At 46.1% G+C, this 24720-nt stretch overlaps 1 protein-coding gene across 15 annotated transcripts in view; it reads left to right on the plus strand.

The window, feature by feature from the left end:
- The window catches only part of LOC119966444 (sickle tail protein homolog), a 764531-nt gene that overhangs the window by 694704 nt on the left and 45107 nt on the right, over positions 1–24720 (plus strand). For all 15 annotated transcript variants that reach the window (XM_038798122.1, XM_038798124.1, XM_038798119.1 and 12 more), the window contains one exon: positions 21861–21991. In XM_038798122.1, the coding sequence (XP_038654050.1) occupies positions 21861–21991 (131 nt within the window). The remainder of the gene's footprint in view (positions 1–21860; positions 21992–24720) is intronic.

Here is a 24720-nt window from a genome sequence, read left to right on the forward strand (position 1 = left end):
CCCAGCCGCCCCTGTCTTGCCTGCACCCTGTGTGCCCCCTCCAGCTCCAGCGGTCGCGGAAAGGCTTCGGCCCCCATCAGCTGCTTCAGCAGGTCTGCTACAAACGCTGCAGCATCAGCTCCCTCCGCCCCCTCCGGGAGGCCGACCATCCTCAGATTGTTCCTGCGGACTCTATTCTCCAGCTCCTCCACTCTGTCCAGCAGTCTTCTCTGCCGCTCTTTCAGGCCGTCCACTTCTAGCGCTGCAACCGTTTGCGCATCCGCCTGCTCCTCCACCGCTTCTCCTAGCTCCTTAACTTTAACATCCTGGGCGTCCAGCCTCTGGTTCAGCTGATCCACCGCTTTCTGGATTGGGTCCAAGCTGTCCCGCTTCAGCGCTTCAAAACTGGACTTCATTACCTGGAGCATGTTATCCAGCGCCAGCTGGATTGCTGAGTCCGGGTTCCGTGTGTCCGCCATCTTAGGTCCCAGGTAATTTTCTTCCGGTCCTTGTCTCTGTCCCTTTTTCTCCTTCTTCTTCTGCTTTCTGGAATCCCGCTGTTCCATATGCCGCAGCCCGCTCCTCAACGCCTCCGCTGCCGCTTTCCTTCGCCCAGCTCCTTCAATTTTACCTCTTGGGCATCTGAAGTGGGTCCAAGCTGTCCCTCCTCAGCAACTCCACACTTTTTCTTTTTCCCTTTGTCCTGGAGGAAGGAAGGTCCGTGGGTCCGCCATCTTACCCTGCAGGTCAGCTTCCTCCTTCTCTCTCTCTCTCCTTCTTCCTCACCTGCTGGCCTCCCACACTTACATCATCTGCAGCCCGCTCTCCTCCTCTGTTCCAGGCAGCCTTTCTGCCGCCTCCGTAGTCCCGCTATCGCGGGGAAACAGCTGTTCCAGCCGGCCGGAGTGAGAGCCCACCGAATGTGCGGCTCACTCGGACATCGCCGCCACCGGAAGTCCCTAAGCGCCATTTCTGACCCAAACAATCTCTCTCGCAGCTGCCTGCTGGCGGGGCTATCCCGTCAACTAGTGGCTGGCCTTCTCCTGATCGGGATATACACTTCCCCTTGCTTGCCTCAGCTGCCAACCACCTTTCTCATGGACAGGTGATCTAACTTTGCCTGTAGCTCCTTCCTCCTCACCATCGGATCCTCCACATACTTTCCATCTCCCTCCAAAATCTCCTCTGTCAACTGCTGCCATTCCTCCCAAGCCTCCCTATCCATCTGTGCCTTAAACAAGATGACATTGCCCCTCACTACCGCCTTCAACACTTCCCATACCACTGACAGTGAGACCTCCCTATTCTTGCTGAAACCTACATAATCCATGTGGTGATATAACCACTGTAGTGATGTGTACTTGCAGTAGGGGGATGTATGCCTGTACCTGTAATACAGGTTCCTCTGGTAAGCCCCTGCCGGCTAGCTCCGCCCACAGGGAGCTTGTGTATAAATATGCGTGTGAGTCACTCAGACCCTAGTTTACAGTTGCAGATGGAGGAATAGCATCGCACAGCAATAAAGCCTCTATTGTACTACTCTCTCGTCTTTGAGTATAATTGTTAGCGCTACAATTTATTGCTGTGCGATGCTATTCCTCCATCCACAATCCTCAATCACCTGCTCCATTTTGGTGCAAAGATTTGGGCCTACCAACAGTCCCACATCGACCCTCCACGCCGCCCTCTGAACTGACACCTCCTCCATGGCCACGCCCACCCAGTGTGGCGCATGGTCCGAAATAACGATCACAGAATACTCTGCCTTCCTCACCACAGCGAACAGTGCCTTCCCCATTACAAAAAATAACAATTCGCGATTACAGATTATGTGCTGGGGAAAAAAATGAATACTCCCTGTCCCAGGTCCACCCCTCCCATCTCTTTCATAAACACGGCCAACAGAACTCAGCTTCGATCTGTCCCCCTTCGGATCCAACACTAATCAAGCCTCCTCCCAGTATTTAACTGGTGTGTATCCAAATTCAGAATGACAGCCAACATCTTTTTCATAAATCCCAGGTCGTTCCAATTTGGGGCATATATGCTAACCAACACCACCAAACCTCCCTTCTGATGCACCCATCACTATTGCGTACCTTTCCCCCTGGTCAGCCACCACCTTCTCCATCTGAAGTCTCACCCTCTTACCAGAATCACCACCCCCGGCCCTGCTGTCAATGACTGGGTGGAACACCTGACACATCCAGCCCCCTTCCTAAGTCTTTCACCCTCAAACAGGTCTCATGCAACAGCAACGCCTTTCAAGCTCTTCAAATGCAAGAAAACTCTTGTTGGCTTCACCTGTTTCTCTACTCCACCCCCCCCCCCCCCCTCCCCACAAAGCCTTTGCACGTTGCGAGGGGGGTGGGGGGAAAGAGAAACAGGTGAAGCCAACACCCCCCTGCCCCCCCATCAGTCATAACAGTTACTCCTGGCCCCGCTCAGCAGGCAGACCGAGCCCTATCCTTAATCAGCCCCCTACCCCTCCCCCTTTCCCAGAAACCCACATCCACTCAAGAACACCTTCCCTCGTATCAGTCCCATGCCCCCAACCTTCATACCATCCAAGTCCATCGAAACCAGTCCATACAAGATCCAATGACCGCAGCACCCCCACACCACCTCGTTCCTGTTACTAGCCAACTTGCGTTTGTTAGCCATAGCCCCATGCCCCACACAGAAAACCAAATCTTCACTTTCCAAACTCCCCACCCAATAATCCCTCAGACCCCCAAAGAATCAAGTACTGGCTGATCATTACCAACCCTCAAACCATCCCGACCCCATGACAACCTTAAGCATAAGTAAGAACAAAAAATTAGAAAATAAGTGAGATGCATTTTTTAAAAAAAGAAAAGAGGAAAGGTCAACACCATCGAAGTCCAAACTAATTTTAGTCCCAGTCCTCTGCTTTCGTGAATCCCTCTGCCTTCCCCGCTGTCTCAAAGTAGAAGTTTTAGAGTGTTGAGTCACCCTCGACAGCGCCGAGTAGACCACCCCAAACCTCGCGCTACTCTTGTATGATGTCGCCTTCGTCCTGCCAGAGCCCACTCGCCTCTCCAACGTGACATCATGGTATATCCAAATACCAACGCCTTCCCACCTCATCTCTCGATTTGTCCATCTCATCACCTCCTTCACCTGGTAACTGTGGAGACATACTACACATCCCTCGGTGGCTCATTCGTCTTTGGCTTCGGCCGGAGCGACTGGTGGGGACTGTCCAACTCGGAGAGGGAGGTGTCCTTCTCCTCCCCCATCAACTTAACGATCATCTCCATACTCAATTGGTTTCCAGCCGTCCACGCCCTCCGGCAGTCGCATGAACCTTGGATTCTGCCTTTGTGACCTGTTCTCTAGGGCTTCCACTTTGGCTGTCAGCCGTTTATTGCTCTCCGTCACCCTCCGCAGCTCCTCACCTATCAAGGTGACCTGGCTGCTGTGCTGCGACAATGCCGTCCCCACCCCCTTCAATGCCTCACCTCGCTCCCATACCGCCATCGACGTCTTAACCAAAGCCCACTTTACTGTGGCAAGAGTCTCCCCCACCCACTCCTTGAGCGAGGCCATCATCTCGGTAGCATGGTGGTTAGCATCAATGCTTCACAGCTCCAGGGTCCCAGGTTCGATTCCCGGCTGGGTCACTGTCTGTGTGGAGTCTGCACGTCCTCCCCGTGTGTGCGTGGGTTTCCTCCGGGTGCTCCGGTTTCCTCCCACAGTCCAAAGATGTGCGGGTTAGGTGGATTGGCCATGCTAAATTGCCCGTAGTGTAAGGTTAATGGGGGGATTGTTGGGATACGGGTTACGTGGGTTTACGTAGGGTGATCATTGTTCGGCACAACATCGAGGGCCGAAGGGCCTGTTCTGTGCTGTACTGTTCTATGTTCTATCTCTTTCTGATGCATATAAAAATGCTGAGAGAACAGCCACTTAAACTCCCCCGCCATCATTTCGGCCAGCTTATCCACCATAATGGCGGGCTCCACTCAGCATGCTTGCATCCGCCATCTTTCCTCCTGCTGGCCTCACAGCCAAAATCGGCAGTGGATTTTAACAGGCCTCCTCCTTCCCCTGATTATTTTTCTGGAACTTCGACATCCTACGACCGTCACACTTTTCAACATCCAGATCATCCAAAATTGCCCCCAAAAAACTGGGTGTAAAGGACCTAAAACCAGAAAATCTAGCAGGAGCCACCCGACGTGCGATCTCCACCTACATGTCACCACAGGAAGTTGCATGTATGTAACCAATCATTTAGATTTTACATTTTATATGCCTCGTCTTCCGCTATATTTTTTATGGTGTTTTAATCTTTTCTTTTTTTGTTATAAATACAAATGAAAATCAATAATAATACTTTTTTTTAAAAACCTACAGTACATAGAGGACCCATCGAGTACATCGACCCTTCGAAAGACCATCCTAGCTAGGCCCAATCCCCCACCCTATTCCTGTAACTCCACCCAACCTTTGGACACCAAGGGGCATTTTAGCATGGCCAATCCCCCGAACCTGCACATGTCTGGGCTGAGAGGAAACGGGCGCATCCAGAGGAAACTCCCACAGATACTGGAAGAATGTGCAAACACCAGACAGTCACCTGAGGTCAGAATCGAACCCAGGTCCCCGGCGCTGTGAGGCAGCAATGCTGACCACTGCCACCGCGCCACCCCGGCTGGTCAGCTTAGTAGCATGTGCTTTCACCAATCATGGAATATAAAGGGAGTTTGCTTTCAAGAGCAGTTTTCTTGCAGTAATTGTATAATACTGAATTGTTTTATAACCTGTTTGGATTATCTACTTTCTGAATGTCAGTTTTGTTTGGTTGATTTATGGGATTTCCTGCGGGTAATCCACATTCCTGTTTGGGCCATAACATAATATCCTTTGTTTTTTTTGGAGGCTTAAAACACCACTGTCCCTGTTCAGTCATCTCACGACATATATTTTGATATTTTGAGTTTGAACAAAGCTTGAAGCACTTCTGTCTGTCTCACTTCCTGGTCACACACCAATTTCATTACGAGCAGCATTCTACCAGTCTCATAAAGAAACCACATTCATTGTATTCATTAGATTGACCAATCTCTTCCCAATATGTTGACCAAGCTACTATATTGGAGTTGACCAGCTATGAAAGAGAACTCGGGGGCCCTACCTTTGCAAAACCATGCACTATAATGGTCATCTGAAAAGTGGAGCTCTAATTGTTCCCATGTCACTGTTAAAGCAGTGTAAGGGGATCATTACTCTGGTTACTAGATAGGAAGTTTGGAGAGTTCAATGTAAATGCTACAGATCATTTAATTTAATTTAAAAACACAATGTTGGAAGCACTCAGCACAGCTCAGCAGCATCTTTGGAGAGAGAAACAGAGTTAATGTTACAAATCAATGACCTCTCACAGGAACATTAATTGTTTCAAAGCAAGTAGAGTTTGCTTTTGTTCACAATTTATTTTCATAGAATCCCACAGTGCAGAAGGAGGACATTCGGCCCATCGAGTAAGCACCAACTCTCTGAAAGGGCATCCTACCTCGGCCCACTCTCCCAGCTAACCTTTTAATAAATATTTTTATTCAAATTTTCAGTTTACAAACATATGAAATATTAAACCAGATTCATAGTGTACAAAAATATCTCCCAATGCCCAACCTGCCCCCCCAATTAAAAAAAAATTTAGTTAACAATTTTCTAGAATAATACCAATAATGTCATTTATGTACAACAGTTGGCTCCCCACAAACCCAAAATAAGCAACAACTAATGCTCTCCCTTCTCATCCCCCCCCCCCCCCCCCCAAACCCGGCACCCAACATCTGATGGCGACCAACTCTCTGAAAAAGGAAATAAGCAGCTGCCACCCGAGGTAGAATCTTTCAGCCGACTCTCTCATGAGGTACTTGATATTTTTCTAAGAGTAAAAGGCTTGTCAGGTCTCTGAGCCAAGCTGCAGCACTGGGTGGGGACGAGGACCTCCAGCCAAACAAGATTCGCCGAGGAGCTATCAGGGAAGTATTGGCCTTCGCCCCTGTCTGTAACTCCGACAAGTTTGAGATCCCAAAAATGACCACCAAAGGGCGTGGCTCCAAGTCGGCCCCAAGAATACCCGACAAGTTGCTGAAGAAGGAGACCCAAACGTTCATGAGCCCAGGGCAGGATCAGAACATCTGTGTGTGATGGGCTGGGCTCCCAGAGCACTGCTCACACTTAACCCTTACATCTCAAAAAAACACACACATTCGGGCCCTGGTAGAATGCACCCAATGCACTACCTTGAATTGTATCAGGTTGAGCCGAGCACACAAAGAGGCAGAGTTGACTCTGTATCGATCCTCATTCCACTCCCCATGCTCAGTTTCCTGGCGCAATTCCTCCTCCCAATTTATGTTCCCGTAACAGCCTCCCTGAACAGGAGCCGGAATGTGGCAACTAGGGGCTTTTCACAGTAACTTCATTTGAAGCCTACTCGTGACAATAAGCGATTTTCATTTAATTTTATTTCATTCATTTTAAATTTGTCCAACAGGATTTGAACCGTCGACATCAGCTGATCGTAGATCTCTGACAGCCCTCACTCCCCTACACTTGAGCCAAATGAATTTTGACCAGCAGCGAGGGAGAGTGGTGGGGCCAAAGGGAAGCAAGCAGTCTCCTTGCATGCAAAGTTTCGTACTTGGTAATATAAAAACTGGTTAGCTCTTGAGGGCTTACCCCTCCCCAGCTACTCCACAAAACCCAGGAACTTACGATCAACAAACAAAACCCCGAACCTTTCCAAGCCCCCCTCCCCCCCAAACTCTGAAAGACAAATCCAAAACCACCAGCACAAAACGATGGATCCCATAGATTGGGCCGACATTGACAAAGCACCCAGTTTGCAATGTTGTCTAAATTGTCCCCATATTTTCAAGGTGGCCACCACCACCAGATTGGTAATCCCTTTCATTGAGGAAACTAGAAGGGGAGCGGTAACCAATTCCCTCAGGCTGGTACCTTACAGTCATTCCTCTCCATCGCCCACATGGACTCTGTCCCTCTATGCCACCCTCGCACCTTTTCAATACTCGTCGCCCAATAATAAAACCGGTTGGATAACGCAAGACAGCCTGATTGTGTATTCCTTAGTAAAACAAACCCTATGGATCCACAGGGTCCAACCCGCCCAAATAAAAGACAAGATCATCTTATTAACTCCTGTAAAAAAAAACACTGAAAGGAAAACTAGAAGGCACTGAAACAAAAACAGGAATCTGGGAGGTTATTAATTTTAATCGATTGGATCCTTCCAGCCAAAGCCAGTGGGAGACTATCCCATCTCTTCAAGCCTCCCTTCACCGCTCTAACCAGGAGCCCTCCCTTCACCGCTCTAACCAGGAGCCCTCCCTTCACCGCTCTAACCAGGAGCCCTCCCTTCACCGCTCTAACCAGGAGCCCTCCCTTCACCGCTCTAACCAGGAGCCCTCCCTTCACCGCTCTAACCAGGAGCCCTCCCTTCACCGCTCTAACCAGGAGCCCTCCCTTCACCGCTCTAACCAGGAGCCCTCCCTTCACCGCTCTAACCAGGAGCCCTCCCTTCACCGCTCTAACCAGGAGCCCTCCCTTCACCGCTCTAACCAGGAGCCCTCCCTTCACCGCTCTAACCAGGAGCCCTCCCTTCACCGCTCTAACCAGGAGCCCTCCCTTCACCGCTCTAACCAGGAGCCCTCCCTTCACCGCTCTAACCAGGAGCCCACCATTTAGCTTCTGTAATGAGACCCAGTCGTGGGAATTCTGGACTCCGAGATAACGAAAGTTGGACCTGGCCAGGCAAAAAGGCAACTTCCTCAGGTCGGCTCCCCTTCCTGGGGGATTCACCAGAAAGCAATCGCGTCGTGACCCTCCCGACACCCATCGGATGGGTAACAATCCGCACTTTGAAAAACCCTGCATTCAGATGCCTCGAAATGACAGACAACTGGTTCAAACTGATATTTGTTTCTGAGAAGGGGGTCTTGTTGAGTCAGATGTCTGCTGTTTTTTTAAAGTTCCAGGGAAACAGTTATTTCCTTAAGCCTTCATGGAACTAAATAGAAGACTCATTGAGTGCCAGATTCCAAGATGGTCCAGATAGTGGATTTAGTCATCAGTATAATGGAAGGATTAAAGATATGCAGACGGAGGATGAAAACACCTTGAGCATATCTGACTATTGCAGCAGATCATGGAAACAAAAATGATATGCAAATGAATCCCAAGGATGCCCAAGGACTCGCTCATTTGTGCTTCAAGTGTAACTGCCCAGAGCAAAGAGGCAAAGTCCTTGAAGGATGATATGAAAATAATTTTGAGGAAGACAAAGAAGATAATGATTAATCTGAACAAATTATACTGGTCTCAGGGTGTTTTAGCCCTCGAACGAATTTGTTAGTCATGTACCCCTTTAACTGTGATAGATTGTATGTGTACTCCAACTGTATATGGGGCAGATTGGTTAAAATAAAGGAAAGTTCCAGGCATCTTTATGATGCATGTTGGTGATTTCTTGCAGGGCGGTATTATGGAATTTGAGAAGTGTGCCCTTATTCCAATTAGAGTAAAACTTCAAATTGGGAGTTAGGCTTTGGGACTTTTGGTTTAAATGTTAAACAAAGTTGGTCTGGTAAAACTTTAAACCAGCAATCTTTTTAACAAGTGTTAGTCCAATCAAATTTAATTGGACCGGCTCATCACAGAAAGACCAACTGTGAAGCTTGATTGGGCAGTTCAACTGGTTGTGGAGTCGAACTAAGCCAAATCCTGATTTTGATGCGTTGCTGTTAAGCATTCTGATGAAACATTCTAATGTAAAGAACATTTGAAGTGAAAATAAATATTAAGGAAGGTAAATCTGAATAAATGTGTTCATAAGTCCCATCCTTGAATGATCCGAAGGACATGAAATTGGTCACGTCTGGTGGTGCTTCACGTGCAGTTGGTTTCGGGTAGTTCTGGTGCAGTTGGTTTCATGATCTTTCTCATGGGTGAGAATGGAAATGTTGTTTTGTGTGGGAAGCTCAGAAAATTAAAGAAAAAGATTGTTTTTTTAAAAATTTAGAGTTTCCAATTAATTTTTTCCAATTAAGCGGCAATTTAGCGTGGCCAATCCACCTACCCTGCACATCTTTGGGTTGTGGGGGTGAAACCCACACAAACACGGGGAGAATGTGCAAACTCCACACAGACAGTGACCCAGAGCCGAGATCGAACCTGGGACCTCAGCGCCGTGAGGCAGCAGTGCTAACCACTGTGCCACCGTGCTGCCTGAAGAAAAAGATTGTTGAAAATGATTTACCTACAGAAACGCAGGCGGGGGGAAGTGGATATACCATAATATCCTGGTTCGCCAGCATCACATTTGGGGGGCACCCCAATGATGCACTGGGGAATCCCTCTTGGAAGTTCCCACATAAGGGTTTACCTGACAATTCCCCAGAAGTGTGTCTTCCTCTGGACAATTGTGCTGGACTGGGAACCATCCGGAAGAAGCGGTTTAAATTGCTAACTTCAGATAGTTCTGTCAGATTTGACCCGATAGTTACTCTGAAAGAGTTAGAGGAAGAAAATTGCTTCTAACTCCAGAGTAACTTGCACAGAACCGCCTTCCCAACTGACCCCCCCCCCCCCCACCCCATCCTCCCTCAATAATTGTTGAACCACTTACTTTTTCAATCGTTCCTTCAAACACCTCCTTTATAGAAGCTAGCTGGCTTAAAACAAACGCTATAGCGATAGGTAGAGTTAGAGAATCACTAAAATTAATGGTTTTTTCCCCAAGTTATCAACTTTTGATTGTTTTATGAAAAGAAATGCATATATGAAGTAATTGTTAAGGGTCTTAGAAGAGATATATTTCACAATATAATGCTTGTTCAGAAAGGGAGACATTTGATTTTCTTTGTTTTGAAATTTTGCTTTTTTAATTTAAAGAGTGGGAGGTCATTCCGTTAATTGTATCTCAATTGTATTTAGTTGAATGTAAATGTTAGACATTAACTATGGATTCACTTGTATTCCTAAAAATAGGAACAGACTGTGGCTGTTGAGTTAGGTAGGGCCTCTTCTAATTAAATGCTGATAAAAGTCTGTAAAGATTGGCTCCAGGTCTATCCTTCACCAGCTGGCTTCCAGGATTATAACAGTCTCCCCATGTGTGAGTGCTTATCTTTGCAGAAAACTGCTGTATCAAGCCTATTATTTATTTATCAGTTCTAAAAGCAATGAAAATGACCTAAAATTGTTGTGGGATGAGACAGGATCTTGATGGAACTTCAAAAAAACTAATGTTGATGTTATTCGCAGCCAGAACTAAATCTCACTGAGGCATTTGAGGGTAAGATCAGTATTTCTTTCAGTGGATTCGATGTGTGGGGTTCAGCAGACTTCCCAGACTCTTTGTTCTCTGCGCTGCCAGTTGATTCATTCCATCTTGCTTTGAAGTGAATTACTAGGTTTGAAATTTACACGATCAGTCATCTCTTCCTCGCTGTCTCTGTTGAGTCATGCAGTCCTGACTGGTTTGTTTTCTTTGTGATAGTGCGTGTACCTGAGAAGCCATAATTACATGGTATCTTTTCACCCCATTGATCTGAGTTAATCTTTCAGACCGACAGCATCTGCTTTGGTTGCGTTTTATATTCTCCCCGCCCCTAATTTACTCCTATTCCCTCAGCCCCTGACTGCGCCTGCTCAAGGATGATTGTGGCATTTCTAGCAGTTCACCCCCAAATAGCCATTATTTGTGAAGAACCCTGCAGTGCGAATACTGGCAGGCTATTGTACTATGGGAGGCATCACTCAGTTCAATCCTGTCCTCGCCCCCATACACATGTTCACACAGTCGTCACTGATCCGGGACTGGAAACTTTGGGCGGAATTTACTGTCCACGCTGGTGGGATATTCCGATCCTACCGACGGCGCATGGGTTTCCCAGTGACGGGACCAAAAACATCCCGCTGGCCGCCTCACCAGCGAAAAACATGCAGCCAGTAGCTCAGTAAATTCTGCCTTCTGCATCTGTATATTGAGGCCAATTGGAGTGCTCCATGGCTATTAGAACATAGAACATAGAACAGTACAGCACAGAACAGGCCCTTCGGCCCTCGATGTTGTGCCGAGCAATGATCACCCTACTTAAACCCACGTAACCTGTATACCCGTAACCCAACAATCCCCCCATTAACCTTACACTACGGGCAATTTAGCATGGCCAATCAACCTAACCCGCACATCTTTGGACTGTGGGAGGAAACCGGAGCACCCGGAGGAAACCCACGCACACACAGGGAGGACGTGCAGACTCCACACAGACAGTGACCCAGCCGGGAATCGAACCTGGGACCCTGGCGCTGTGAAGCATTGATGCTAACCACCATGCTACCGTGAGGCCCCTATTCCACCTGTGATTTGCAAATTCAGTGAAAATCAGAGCCTGACCTCGAGTTCTTCCTGACCTGTTTCTAAATCTTGTTGGACAGTTAATTTACCCATTGTTGCATTGAGATACCTGGGAAGTGTTTTCTTAAACACATTTTTAAAGATCCTGGCAGTTTCAGAAACTTTTATTCTGAGGTTAATATTTTCAAATGAGAAACAATTTAAATTTCCTGCATTCAGCAATTGAGACATAAATTGTAACGGAAGCATCTGTTACCTCAAATCTTAGCCTATCTGCATAGGTAGTCTCTCTGATTTTACTTCACTCAAGAAATAAAATCAGTCGGCTTGAATTTATTTTTTCCCCCATGCTCTTCCACACATCAGAACCATGTGTACATTGTGGCTTGTAACTTGGAATTCTTGGAAAGGAGGTCGATGGGGGTCAGGGAATTCAAACTGAGGACACTAAGGCTGTTTAGCATTAAACGACCAGGCCAAGCCTCAGCTTGTTTCTAAACTAACCCATCTGGTCGAGGGCATTAACACCATTTTGACTTTTGCAACCTTTTGAATGTCATCTGCATGATGGACGGATGCTCCTGATGGTAAAAGGTTTTCTCAGCTGAGGAGAACAGCTGGAAACCGGACACAAATATCAGCCAGACAAATCCAAAAGACAAGTGGAACTTGGGGTTTAAAAACATTTTAGTTGGCCATCAGTGAGACAGGCAGCAGATAGCATTTAAGTGGAGGACATTAGTGAGAGTTTTGTGGGGGAAAAGTCATACGGAATTAAAATTGCAAAAGGGTATATCCAAAGGTACAACAGCAAACATGAGGAAGGGACACACTTGAACTTAGTGAGCTTTGCATTTTCTGGAGCTAGCATGTGCGAAGACTTCAGAAAAGTTCTCCTCCTTGCAGTACAATACACACTCACAAAACTCTGCAGAAATGAACTGTCGAGCATTTTCTGTCACGATTCCCTGCAGGATGGCATGTGTGTCAATGTTTCTTGTGCTTGATGATGATCAAACTGCTAGTTGTGTTTGTAAAATGGTTGAGATCGAACCACCGGGAATATGAATTAATGAGGCCCAAATGCGTTTATCATTCAACTGAAAAATATCAGCCACTGTTCAAGCCTGTGGGAGGTCTGGGACCCCATGCCCACTTGTGCTCTACCCAAGGTCCCGGGGAAATCTCGCATGCAGAACCAGCAGTTCATAAAGCTCAAGAAACACTTTGCCACTTCCAGATGTGCTCAGTTTACCCTCCCAGTTCAGCTACTCGAAAACACACTTGAATGTTAGACGTGACCACGCATAGTCGTGTGATGACCCGGTCTACAAAAATGGCATCATAAACTGACTGCTGAGGTGACCTTCGCTTTCCACTGCATCTCTTTTGTGGGGAGATCTTTGTTCAGCGCCTTCCATAGCCACACAGAAATGATTAGGAACCCAGCATGAATATAGCAACCTGTGTTGCTGGAGTGACCATCCCACAGTTCTATAAACAACACTATCAACATCAATGCTTGTTGAGAATAATTTAGTTAAATGTCAAGACAATCTGTCTAAAATTTTTGACAGTGTTCTGTTGTGTTGTTCACATCCATTATTTTCCGCTAAATTGATACGTATTTAAAAATAGTATTTAGCTATCACATTCTGCTTCTCTAACTGCCAGTTCAGATATTTGTTATAAGGTCCCCCTTGGCAGTCTTCCAAGATGATAATCTAGTACGGTTCCAGTGTAATTCCAAAGGGAATTGAGCGGTAACCATGAAGCTTGACAATAATTAGGTTGAGTTGCCCTTTCACCTGTTAATGTACCGTAACCTGCCTTTTTTTTAAATGGTGCTACTAGTTATCAAGTTTTGTTTTCTATATTTTTATATTGGGGCTGGAGATGTCGATGCAAATAAAATGAAATACTTCACTTTTTGGTGACCGTAAGGTCCAGTTTTAACCCAGGCGGGAATGGCTGGGGTCTGAAAGAAAGCACCCATGTGGGTGCCACTGAGGCCGCAGCCAGTTTCCCTCCTGGAAATGATGTGATACCCGAAGGGCAGGAGATTGTGTGGTAGCAGGTCACTGATGGAAACCATGGAAACGGATCCGGCTCAGGAACACTGAACCGCAGAGCCGATACAGTTGTGCTTATGGGGAGGCTGGCAGGGGACAGGGAAAACACAAGGCATTCTCTGCTTCTCCTGGCACTTAGAGTACCTAATTCTTTTTTTCCCAATTAGGGGGCAATTTGGCGTGGCCAATTCACCTACCCTACACATCTTTTGTGGTTCAAGGGGTGGGACCATGCAGACACAGGGAGAATGTGCAGGCTCCACACGGATCTTTTTCCTTTTTAAACAAAAATAATTATAGTTGATTAACTTTGGCCCCCGATCCTGCTTGTGACATCTTTCGCTGATGGCTTTGAGCCTTGACGTTGCAAAGTTATAAGACTCCGGTACCCATGATATATGATTTTTAAGGTGATTAATTAAATGCAAGCCAGCAAGAATAACATGGTAAGTGAGGTTCTCTGAGGTATACTTATCAGGACATTTGGTGGCATTCTAGATCTGACAACCAGTACGCCACTGTGGGGGATAAGTCAAATCCACTAATCTAGATTTACACTTTTGGCCTAAGCCAATCAGTGCATATGAATGTGATAAACTCTCCTAATTTTCTCAATTATTCAGTATATTAAGGCTGGATTTTCTATCTGGGGTCAGGAAACAGAGGTCAGGAATGTTTCTATGCCCTGAACTCACCTCCCAAATGCGAGGGAACAGTCACTCATTGGAATTTTCATGAGATTCTGTTCAACATCCAGTTAAGGACAGCTGGAGAGGCAGACAGAGGCCAACCAATGCAAAAGGAGAAGCAGGTTGGAATGTAAGTAAGAAAGGGACTTGATCTGGAGGTGTGCACTCTCTAACATTTTTAAGCCTTTCTTAAAAAATGGGTTTTACAGCCAGGCTATCAATGTGGGATGGCGGAGGTGTGGAGGATGGTGGGTGGGAAAATGACCCCTTTACAGGGTGACCTGTTATTTTACCTGCACTTGAGCAGGCAGGGTGGGCTCGCCTGCACGTGCCTAACCCGGCCCTCACTGCCTTCAGGAGTTTGAGGCTAACTTGCAAATTCTGTGTGGTCTGAGAATCCAGCCCGTAATACTGACGTACTTATGACCTACCCAGCTCTCTGGATCCGTGCAACCCTGCAATAATGTAAAAACAGTTAATTGCTACCGAGGGCACGCTATGATCCTACTAGACGGATGAAATAAGATTGGCCAAATGGGCTTTTTTATCTGTAATTATCTTGTGATTTTGTATGTTCGTGATCTTGATATGTTCATGACCTTTAATCAATTTACTGTTCTATATTTTGACTGTGGAATTTTCTGAGCAGTGCTGTAAACTATCAGATTTTTCCAGCAAATTGCATCAGCCGAATGGACAGTTACCTGATTAATACCATTGCTTTCTAAGCATATAATCTTGGCAGTCTCTCATGATTTGTTTTTATGTCAGGAACTTCTTTACAACAGGAATATTTTTTGCCAACAATTTTATGTGCATGGTAAGACGAGGATGGGATGCGGAGGGTGGTGTTCCGATTTGAACCGGGCTCCATTTTCAGGCTCAGAATCGTTGCTGTGGAGAAGCATGAACATCAATGGGAGGCCCGAGGCCGAACTGAAATCGTTCCTTTGGATGTCATTTCAGTGATCTGGGCAAACTGCCGGCTAGGTAAACTGGGCCTGCGAGCAGTTGCTCTTGGTTAAATGCCGGGAAACAAACTGATCCATGTTTAGCCTCCATGAAGAACATTCTGGAGCTGGGATGGACACTAATGGTCATCCTGGCTCAACATGTCGTTTTTTAAAAATCGTAGCTTGTTTTTTGCTTGTTAGGCTGCATCTGTGAAAAACCTGACTGATGCAGAGTTCTGGGTTGGGTTTCTCCAAAATCCTGGCTAAGTGTTGACGCTGGCGTAAACACCGGAGTGTTTCACGCTGGTGTCAACAGGCCTCTTGGCCCAGCAATTCAGTGGCCCACATGGGACCAGCATGGCATCGGAGTGCTCCACGCAGCTCTGGCGCCGATACGCGGCCCTGCACTGCCGGCGCAGGTCCGCGCATGCGCGTAGTGGCTGTTTCCGCACCGCCGCTGCGCAACAAGGCGTAGCGACACAGTGGGCCCACGCGGAAGAAGGTAGGCCTCCCCCCCAGATCGTGCGCGTCCGCCAATCGATAGCCCCTGGTCGCGGGCCTGGTGCCACATTGACCACACGCGATTGCCGCCGATTATCCGGTCGTCGGAGCGTTGTGGCGGGAATTTTCGCCGTCAATGCCGATTCTCCGACCGCCGTGGGCTCGGAGAATCCCAGCCCTGGTCTGGATGCAGAAATAGCTGCCCTATTTTTCAATGTATACCTAAAACTGACATTAGGTCCCTCATTAGTATATGAAAAGAGTGGCTGCCTCAGTTGCCTGAAAAATGGCTTTGGACAATTTTCAAGTTTTCCTGGGGCACAGCATAGTCTCCCAAATTTATTTGACCAGAAAAATGGGCACAGCACTAACCATTTGCTACCCAAGTGGATTTTTGGTTTGAAAAGTCCATGTTACTGGGATTTCTGACTTTAAATGAATGGTGTAGGCTACATTATTTATCATTTTCCGACAGTGTTTAATGCCCATGGAATCCTTGACCATTTTGAATTTAGTGGAGGGGGGCTGGTTTAGCACAGTGGGCTAAATAGCTGGCTTGCAATGTAGAACAATTCCCATACTGGCCTCCCCGAACAGGCGCCGGAAAGTGGCGACTAGGGGCTTTTCACATTAACCTCATTGAAGCCTACTTGTGACAATAAGTGATTATTATTACTGTGTTATATGGTGAATGGATGTTTCCCTTTGTAGGAGAGGCTAGAACAAGCAGACACAGCTTTAAAAAAGGGATCTCCCATTTAAGGTAGAGATGAGGAGACAGTTTTTCTCTGAGGGTTGTAAGCCTTTGGAACTCTCTTCCACAGATAGCGGTGGCGGCTGAGATAGATAGATTCGTGACTAACAAGGGAGTCTAAGGCTATCGGGGGTTGGCGGGAATGCGGATTTGGGGCCACGATCTGATCAGCTATGCTCTTATTGAATGTCAGAGCAGGCTCGAAGTACCAAATGGCCTCCTCCTGTTACTAGTTTGGATGGAGAAATAGAACAGATTGTTGTGGTTTCTCACTCACATGTAGTCAATGTCTTATTTTTGAGTAAGCAAAGGTTTAATAGAATCATTAGAATAAAATGGAATCATAGAATCTCTGCAGTGCAGAAGGAGCCCTTTCGGCCCCTCGAGTTCACGACAGCCGAGTTCACGACAGCCTTCCCGATTTTTCGCGGGAGCGGAGAATTCCGCCCTATATCTAGTTTAGGAAACAAGTACGGGCCCAAATAAGCTCATGATTAGTAGCTACCAGGAATTTGAATGATTTCTACATTAATACTTCTTCATTGACTTGCCTTGATTTTTGTTCATCCATGCAGAATTTACTTCCAAACTCCCTCAATTTTGAGACAGCAGAGTCCACATAAAGCACATGGCCTTATTTGCAATTCTTCCAATGCCTCCATTTCTTTATTCCGTCAGAAAGAAGAATTATCAATAAAAGCCCTCCTCCATCACGCTCCTAGGTCTCACCTGGTTTCTGAGCAGAGTTGAGGTCAGCTTCAGGAACAGCCTTGTATTGGTCTGTTTATAGCTTTAACTGAATAAACCTGCTGGTGGACAAACTAGTTGGTGCTCTCTTGTGTTTGAACAGACCTTGTGTATCTAAAGCAACCAAGCACATAAAATAATGAACAATAAATATTTGAACTTAAAGGGTTCTTTCTATCCCTGTCAAAACCAAGTATGCTTTAACTGATGCAACCAATAGAAACCTATCAAACTGCAAATCACAGATACGTTTTACTCTGAATAATGTTTTCTGTTCGCTGTGTTGATTCACCACTCTGATATGGATCCACCCAGAATTGCCATGCCATATGCCACTCATTTATGTTTGAACTTTGACAATGAGTAGGCTGGTTGTTTAGTTGGGCTAGCAGCATTGAACATTACTTTGCCCTTACCTGTATGGATGGAAAGAGGAGAGGGGGCAGTGAAGCCAGTTGCTTTGCCCATCATTGCTAGCTTCGCTTTTGTTACTAGACTCAGCACAAACTGGTGATTGTAGCTGACACTATCTTAGCTGTAAAGCTCAACTTCTCATTGGATAAACTAAAGGAGCAATCGAGTGTGTGTGCTGGTGTTGTTTCACTGTATAAAATCACTTCTCACAACATATTTTGGAACCATTTTTCTTTTAAAAAGGAAGTATTGATTCATAGCAGAGTGGGGACAAAAATGCTTTTCAGCATGCCCACCCCATTGCAGTTCACTAAAGTAACAGGTGCGTGCTACATGAAGCATATTGTAACCTTGTTTGAAGCAGAATTTTAATTAAGCTCAATTGGCATGAACCCCAGATACAGATCCAAGTGAAGAACAACCACAATTATAAGCGGAACATTACTTTTACCGAGGAAATCAGTGCCATCTAAATGTGATGGGAGAATGCTCAGCATGATGCTTTGTTAAAACTGGCAGAAAACAGAATGATCATTGAGTGAAATAAACGTCTGGAAAGGAACTGGTTACTGACCCACCATTGGGAAGTACCAATTTTGAATAATAGTAAATGCTGCAGAATCAAGCTCAAAGGAAAAGCTCAGGAGTTGATGTGAACAAAGTTTGCTTCCACCAGTAGTGATACCGATCAATGTTCGGTCAATAAGTATGAAAAGTATTCCTGTAGTTGAGGAACCAATTGCTGCATTTGTTTGACTGACATATCACACAGTTAATAATGGTAAAAGTTGGTTTTTCAGGTCGAGCTAATCTACACCATTGTCTGGCCTCTTGCTTTATTATGTTAAAATGCAACATTTTGAGTTCATATTTTTTCTGATCAGGTGCTGCCCTCTAGTGTTATATTATTAAAACTCACTTTTGGCTAAGATTTCCTTTTTTCTTGAATTTTCCTCCTCCTTCTCCTCAAGTTGTTACAGATTAATGGACACCAGAACTATGCCATTTCCATGTGGTAAGTCGAGATGCCCTGGGTTAGCACTGCTGCCTCACGGCACTGAGGACCCAGGTTCGAAACTAGCCATGGGTCTGTCGATGTGAAGTTCTTCCCGTGTCTGCATGGTTCTCACCCCCACAACCCAAAGACGTGCAGGGTAGGTGGATTGGCCATGCTAAATTGCCCCTTGATTTAAAAAAAAAATAATTGGGTACTTAACTTCTAAAAAAAGTCACAATGCCCTGTCTGGTAACATCGGGCTTCAATGACCTTAGTGCTAGGATAATCAGGTTCTTTAGGCAAGCAGCAACATGCTATAAGAACCAAAATCAGAAAGTGCTGGAAACACCTAGAAGGTCAGGAAACGCCAGAAGAGAGAAGAAACAAATTAATATTTTAAATATGGACCTTTATCGTTTCGTGTTAGAAGGTTTTTTTATAAACGCATTTTATTCAAACTTGTATCGAAGCAGGCTACAGCAAATAAACACCCCGGGGAAACATTCTTCCCAACAATCAACTGAATAGAAGGTTCTGAATAAGATTTCATTTGATTTGATTTATTGTGACGTTTACCGAAGTACAGTGAAAAGTATTTTTCTGGCAGCACGGCGGTGCAGTGGTTAGCACTGCAGCCTCACGGCGCCGAGGTCCCAGGTTCGATCCCGGCGCTGGGTCACTGTCCGTGTGGAGTTTGCACATTCTTCCCGTGTTTGCGTGGGTGTCGCCCCCACAACCCAAAAAGTGTGCAGGCTAGGTGGATTGGCCACACTAAATTGCCCCTTAATTGGAAAAAATGAATTGGGTACTCTAAATTTAAAAAGAAAAAGAAAAAAAATTAAAGAAGTATTTTTCTGCGGCCGAGGGAACATACACAGTATGTACATAGTAGACCAAAGAATAATCAACAGAGAACATTAACAAACGGTACATCGACAAGCAGTGATTGGTTACAGTGCGGAACAAGGGGCCAAACAAAGCAAATACATGAGCAAGAGCAGCATAGGGCATCGTGAATAGTGTTCTTACAGGGAATAGATCAGTCCGAGGGGGAGTCGTTGAGGAGTCTTGTAGCTGTGGGGAAGAAGCTGTTCCTATGTCTGGATGTGCGAGTCTTCAGACTTCTGTACCTTCTGCCTGATGGAAGGGTCTGGAAGAAGGCAATGTCTGGGTGGGAGGGGTCTCTGATAATGCTGTCTGCCTTCCTGAGGCAACGGGAGGTGGGGATGGCAAATTTGTGTGAGGCATTGGGCTGAGTTCACCAGACTCTGCAGTTTCTTGCGATCTTGGACCGAGCAGTTGCCATACCAGGCTGTGATGCAGCCGGATAGGATGATCTCTATTACACATCTGTAGAAGTTTGTGAGAGTCGATGCAGACATGCCAAATTTCTTTAGCTTCCGTAGGAAGTAGCGATGTTGTTGGGCTTTCTTGACTGTTGCATTAATGTGAGAGGACTAGGACAGACTGTTGGTGATGGTGACCCCCAGGAATTTAAAGCTATCGACCATCTCCACTTCGGAGCCATTGAGGCAGACGGAAGTGTGCTTCATGCTACGCTTCATGAAGTCAATGATCAGTTCCTTGGTCTTTCCAACATTTAGAGAGAGGTTGTTTTCTGTACACCATGCCAGCAAGTGATTTATCTCCCTTCTGTAGTCTGATATGTCGTTGTTTGAGATGCGGCCCACCACAGTCGTATCATCCGCAATCTTATAGATTGAGTTGGAGTTAAATCTTACCACACAGTCATGTGTGTATAGGGAGTACAGTAGAGGACTGAGCACACATCCTTGCGGGGCTCCGGTGTTGAGGACTATTGTGGAGGAGGTGCTGTTGCCTATCCTGACAGATTGCTGTCTGTTGGTGAGGAAGTCGAGGATCCAGCTGCCCAGGGAGGGGTCAAGTCCAAGATTGCGGAGTTTGGTTATTAGTCTTGTTGGGATAATGGTGTTGAAGGCGGAGCTGGAGTCGATGAACAGCAGTCCTACATAGGTATCCTTGTTGTCGAGGTGTTCGAGTGTTGATTGCAGAGCCAGTGAGATAGCATCTGCTGTGGACCGGTTGCGGTGATAAGCAAACTGCAGTGGATCGAGGCCGTCTGGGAGGCTGGCAGTGATCCGTCTCATGACTAGCCACTCGAAGCATTTCATGATAACTGGTCGGTAGTCATTGAGGCAGGCTACCTTGTTCTTCTTGGTACTGGTATTATGATGGTCTTCTTGGGGCCTCAGAGCGGAGGAGTGAGGTGGTGAAGATATCTGCGAATACACTCGCCAGCTGGTCTGCGCAGACTCTGAGTGCTCGCCCAGGGACTCCGTCGGGGCCCGTCGCTTTCCGCGGATTCACTTTCAAGAAAGCAGCTCTTACCTCGGAGGCTGTAATAGTGGGTATGGGTGTGTCCAGGGCTGTTGGGGCGGGTGGCACTGATACATTGGCTGACTGCTCAAAGCGGGCATAGAACTTGTTCAGATGATTGGGTAGGGATACTCCTGCCCCAGATATTCCGCCTGGCCTTGCTTATAGCCTGTGATATTATGTAGCCCCTGCCTAAGTTGTCGTGGTTTAGTATTGTTGGCCTGGGATTCTAGTTTTATGAGATAGTGTCTTTTTGCATCCCTGATGGCTTTCCGTATGTCATACCTGGATTTCTTACATAGGTCAGGGTCGTCAGACTTGAACACCTCCATCCGGAACTTCAGGGAGTGAACCTTTTGGTTGAGCCAGGGTTTCAGATTGGGGAATATCCCTATTGTGTTCTTTGGTACACAGTCCTCTACACACTTACTGATGAAGTCTGTGACGGTGGTTGCATACTCGTCCAGGTTAGCTGCCGCGGTCTTGAATATGGACCAGTCCACAGTCTTCAAGCAGTCGCGGAGGATGTCCTCAGATTCCTCAGACCAGCACTGCACTGTTTTCTTGACTGGCTCAGAACGCTTGAGTTGCTGTTTGTAAGCTGGAAGTAGGAATACCAACTTGTGGTCAGATTTGCCAAAGTGAGGTTGGGGAATGGAGCAGTAGGCTCCTTTGATGCTCGTGAAGTAATTATATAAGAGGAGGAAAATAGTTTTAGTAGGTCAGAACGCTGATAGGAGATAAAAGAAAAGGGATGGGGGAGAGAGCTCGCAGAGTCACCATGCTCCGGCGCAATCTTGGATAGATTTCTGACGGCCCTTCAAAACGCTGATTTTCCACACACATAGTGGGAAGATTCTACAGATGAGTTTCTACAGAAGTAGAACAATGATGAAGTCTTATTGTCAAAAGTTGCAATGGTGTAGCAAAATGACGGCTGCTCTAATCTGGCATGTTCCTTTCTTAATCTACAGTGGGTTAGAAAAATCCATAGATGGTCTGAATAAGGATGCCCCTTCAGCACAACAAATGATCACTTTGAAAGATGTGGAGGAGGGTGCAGTTGCTCTGCGTCAGGTGGGGGAATCGCTGGCTGGTCTGAAAGGTAAGGATCTTCCATTAAACGTGTAAGTACTGAGCAGAACAGTTTGGTAAGGAGTGATGTCCATTAACCACATCATTCGTTGCTGACCTATATTGGCTCCTGATCCGCCAATTTTTCTTATTTAAAATCATCCTTCTGTTTCGATTACTTCATAACTTCCCCGCTGCCCATCTCTGCAACCTCCTGCAGTTTCACAGCCTCCCGTAGATGCGTTCCTCGAACTCCGGCTCTTTATGGCTCACTACCTCCTTTCAATCCAACACTGGAGGTTGTGCATGCAGCTTTTGAGGTTCCATATGCTGGAATTCCTTTTCTATCGCTTTACCGGCTCCTCCGTTGAGGCCTTCCTTCAAACACACCTCTGACCCTCTGGCCATCCTCAGTAATGCGTTGAGGTGTTATTCTATGTCTGTGGCACATTATAAATGCATGTTGTCAATGTCATCACTCTCTCTAAATTACTTTGAGTTTGAAATAGTTGAGCCACAGCATTTGGTTATCTTATTACTTCCACTAATGTGTGTAATTGATGTGTTTTGCTGGTTTTGCCTCTGTTCTTTTCACACACCTTGCATTGGAAAAAAGACCATGAAGGCAAATCTACGAATGATGAAATGAATCCCAGACTGTTGAGTGAGGCAAGGGAGGATTTAGCAGGGCGTTGGCAATAATTTTTAATCCCTCTCTGGCCACAGGCGAGGTGCCGGAGGACTGGAGGATAGTCAATGTGGCACCATTATTCAAGAAGGGAGGAAAGGATCAACCAGAAAACTGGGGCCAGTTTGTCTAACCTCAGTGGTGGGGAAACTATTGGAAACAATTCTGAGAGAGAGAATTAAACTGCATTTGGAGAGGAAGGAATTAATCAGAAACAGATAGCATGGTTGGTTAAGGGAGGTCATGTCTGACCAACATGATTTAATTTTTCAAAGAGGTGATCAGGTGTGTAGATGTGGACAATACATCTGACGTAGTCTACTTGGATTTCAGCAAGACCTTCTGATAGGTCCCACATGGGAGACTTATGGCATAGCTAAGTGCCCAAGGGATCCAAGGAAATTTGAAAAATTAGATCCAGAATTGGCTGAATGGCAGGAGGCAGAGGGTGATGGTTGAGGGGTGTTTTTCTGACTAAACGACTGTACCCAGTGGGGTCCCGTAGGGATCAGTGTTGAGGCCCTTGCTCTTTGTGGTTTATATAAATGATTTAGACATGAAAACAGGAGGGTAGTAAGTTCGCGGATGGTATGGAAATTGGTGGGAAATATTGAGGTGGATAGCCTTAGATACAGGAGCTGGTTAGATGGGCTGATCAGGGACTAATGGAATTCAATCCAGATAAGAGGGAGGTGATGCATTTGGGCAGGACAAACAAGGGAATACATGATGAACGGAAGGACTCTGGGAAGCACCGAGGATCAGAGGGACCTTGGTGTGCATGTACACCGATCGTGTAAGGTAGCAGGGCATGTGAATGCAGTGGTTAAGAAGGCATATGGTATACTTGCCTTTATTAGCTGAGGCGTAGGGTTTAAGAGCAGGGGGGATTATGCTGGAACTGTATAAAACATTGGTTAGACCACAGCTAGAGTATTGTGTGCAGTTCTGGAATCCACATTATAGGAGGGATGTGATAGCACTGGAAAGGGTGCAGAGGTGATTAACCAAGAGTGTTATGAAGAGAGATTGGCTGGACTGAGTTGTTTTTCTTGGAGCAGAGGAGACTGAGGGGGGTCTTGAGTGAGATGTATAAAATTATGAGAGGTATAGATAGAGTAGACAGGAAGAAACTTTTCCCCTTTGTGGAAGGATGAATGACCAGAGTGAATAGATTTAAGGTAAGGAGCAGGAGGTTGAGAGGGGATGTGAGGGAAAATATTTTCACCCAGTGGGTGGTGGGAGTCTGGAACCCACGGACTGAAAGGGTGGTGGAGGTGGAGACCCTCATAAAATTTAAGAAGTATTTAGATGTGAACTTGCAATGCCATGCCAGACATGCAGATGGGCTGTGCTTTAAAATGGGATTAGAATAGTTAGCTGGTTGTTTTAGACTGGCGCAGATGCAATGGGCCAAAGGGCTATTTCTGTGCTGTAGACCTCTACGACTCTATTCAATGACCAGGGGGCATAGATTTAAGGCAAGGGCCAGGAGGTTGAGAGGGTATGTGAGGAAAAACTTTTTCACACAGAGAATGGTGTCACTGCCTGTAAGGGTGGTGGAGGCAGAGAGCCTCATAACATTTAAGAAGTATATAGATGTGCACTTGCGATGCCATGGCATGTAAGACTATGGGCATAGTGCTGGAAAATGGGATTAGAATAGTTGGGTGGTTATTTTTGACCAGTACAAACGCAAAGGACCGAAGGGTAATTTCTGTGCTGTGGACCTCTGAGAATTATTGAGCATTTTGAATCTTCAAATGTCACTTTTTGTTGTAATTTTGTTAGAACCATTGAAACGTGAGTGGTGAAAATAGCTTTCATCTTGGGCTAATTAAATCATACATAGCTGCATGATTCAATTTTATTATCTAGTACTTATAGCACAGAAACAGGTCATTTAGCACAAAAGGTCAATGCAAAGTAGTTGAGGAGAGACAGCCTTTAAAGTTGAGAAGGCAGAAATACTGTTGTACGTATTCCTTTGACTTTATCATTGATTCTGATTGGAGTACAAAAGTTAAGAGTTGCCTGTGTTTCTTCTGTGCACAAGGCTTGAAAGGTTTGGT

This window comes from Scyliorhinus canicula, chromosome 5, assembly GCF_902713615.1.
Source record: "Scyliorhinus canicula chromosome 5, sScyCan1.1, whole genome shotgun sequence".
Taxonomy (NCBI): domain Eukaryota; kingdom Metazoa; phylum Chordata; class Chondrichthyes; order Carcharhiniformes; family Scyliorhinidae; genus Scyliorhinus; species Scyliorhinus canicula.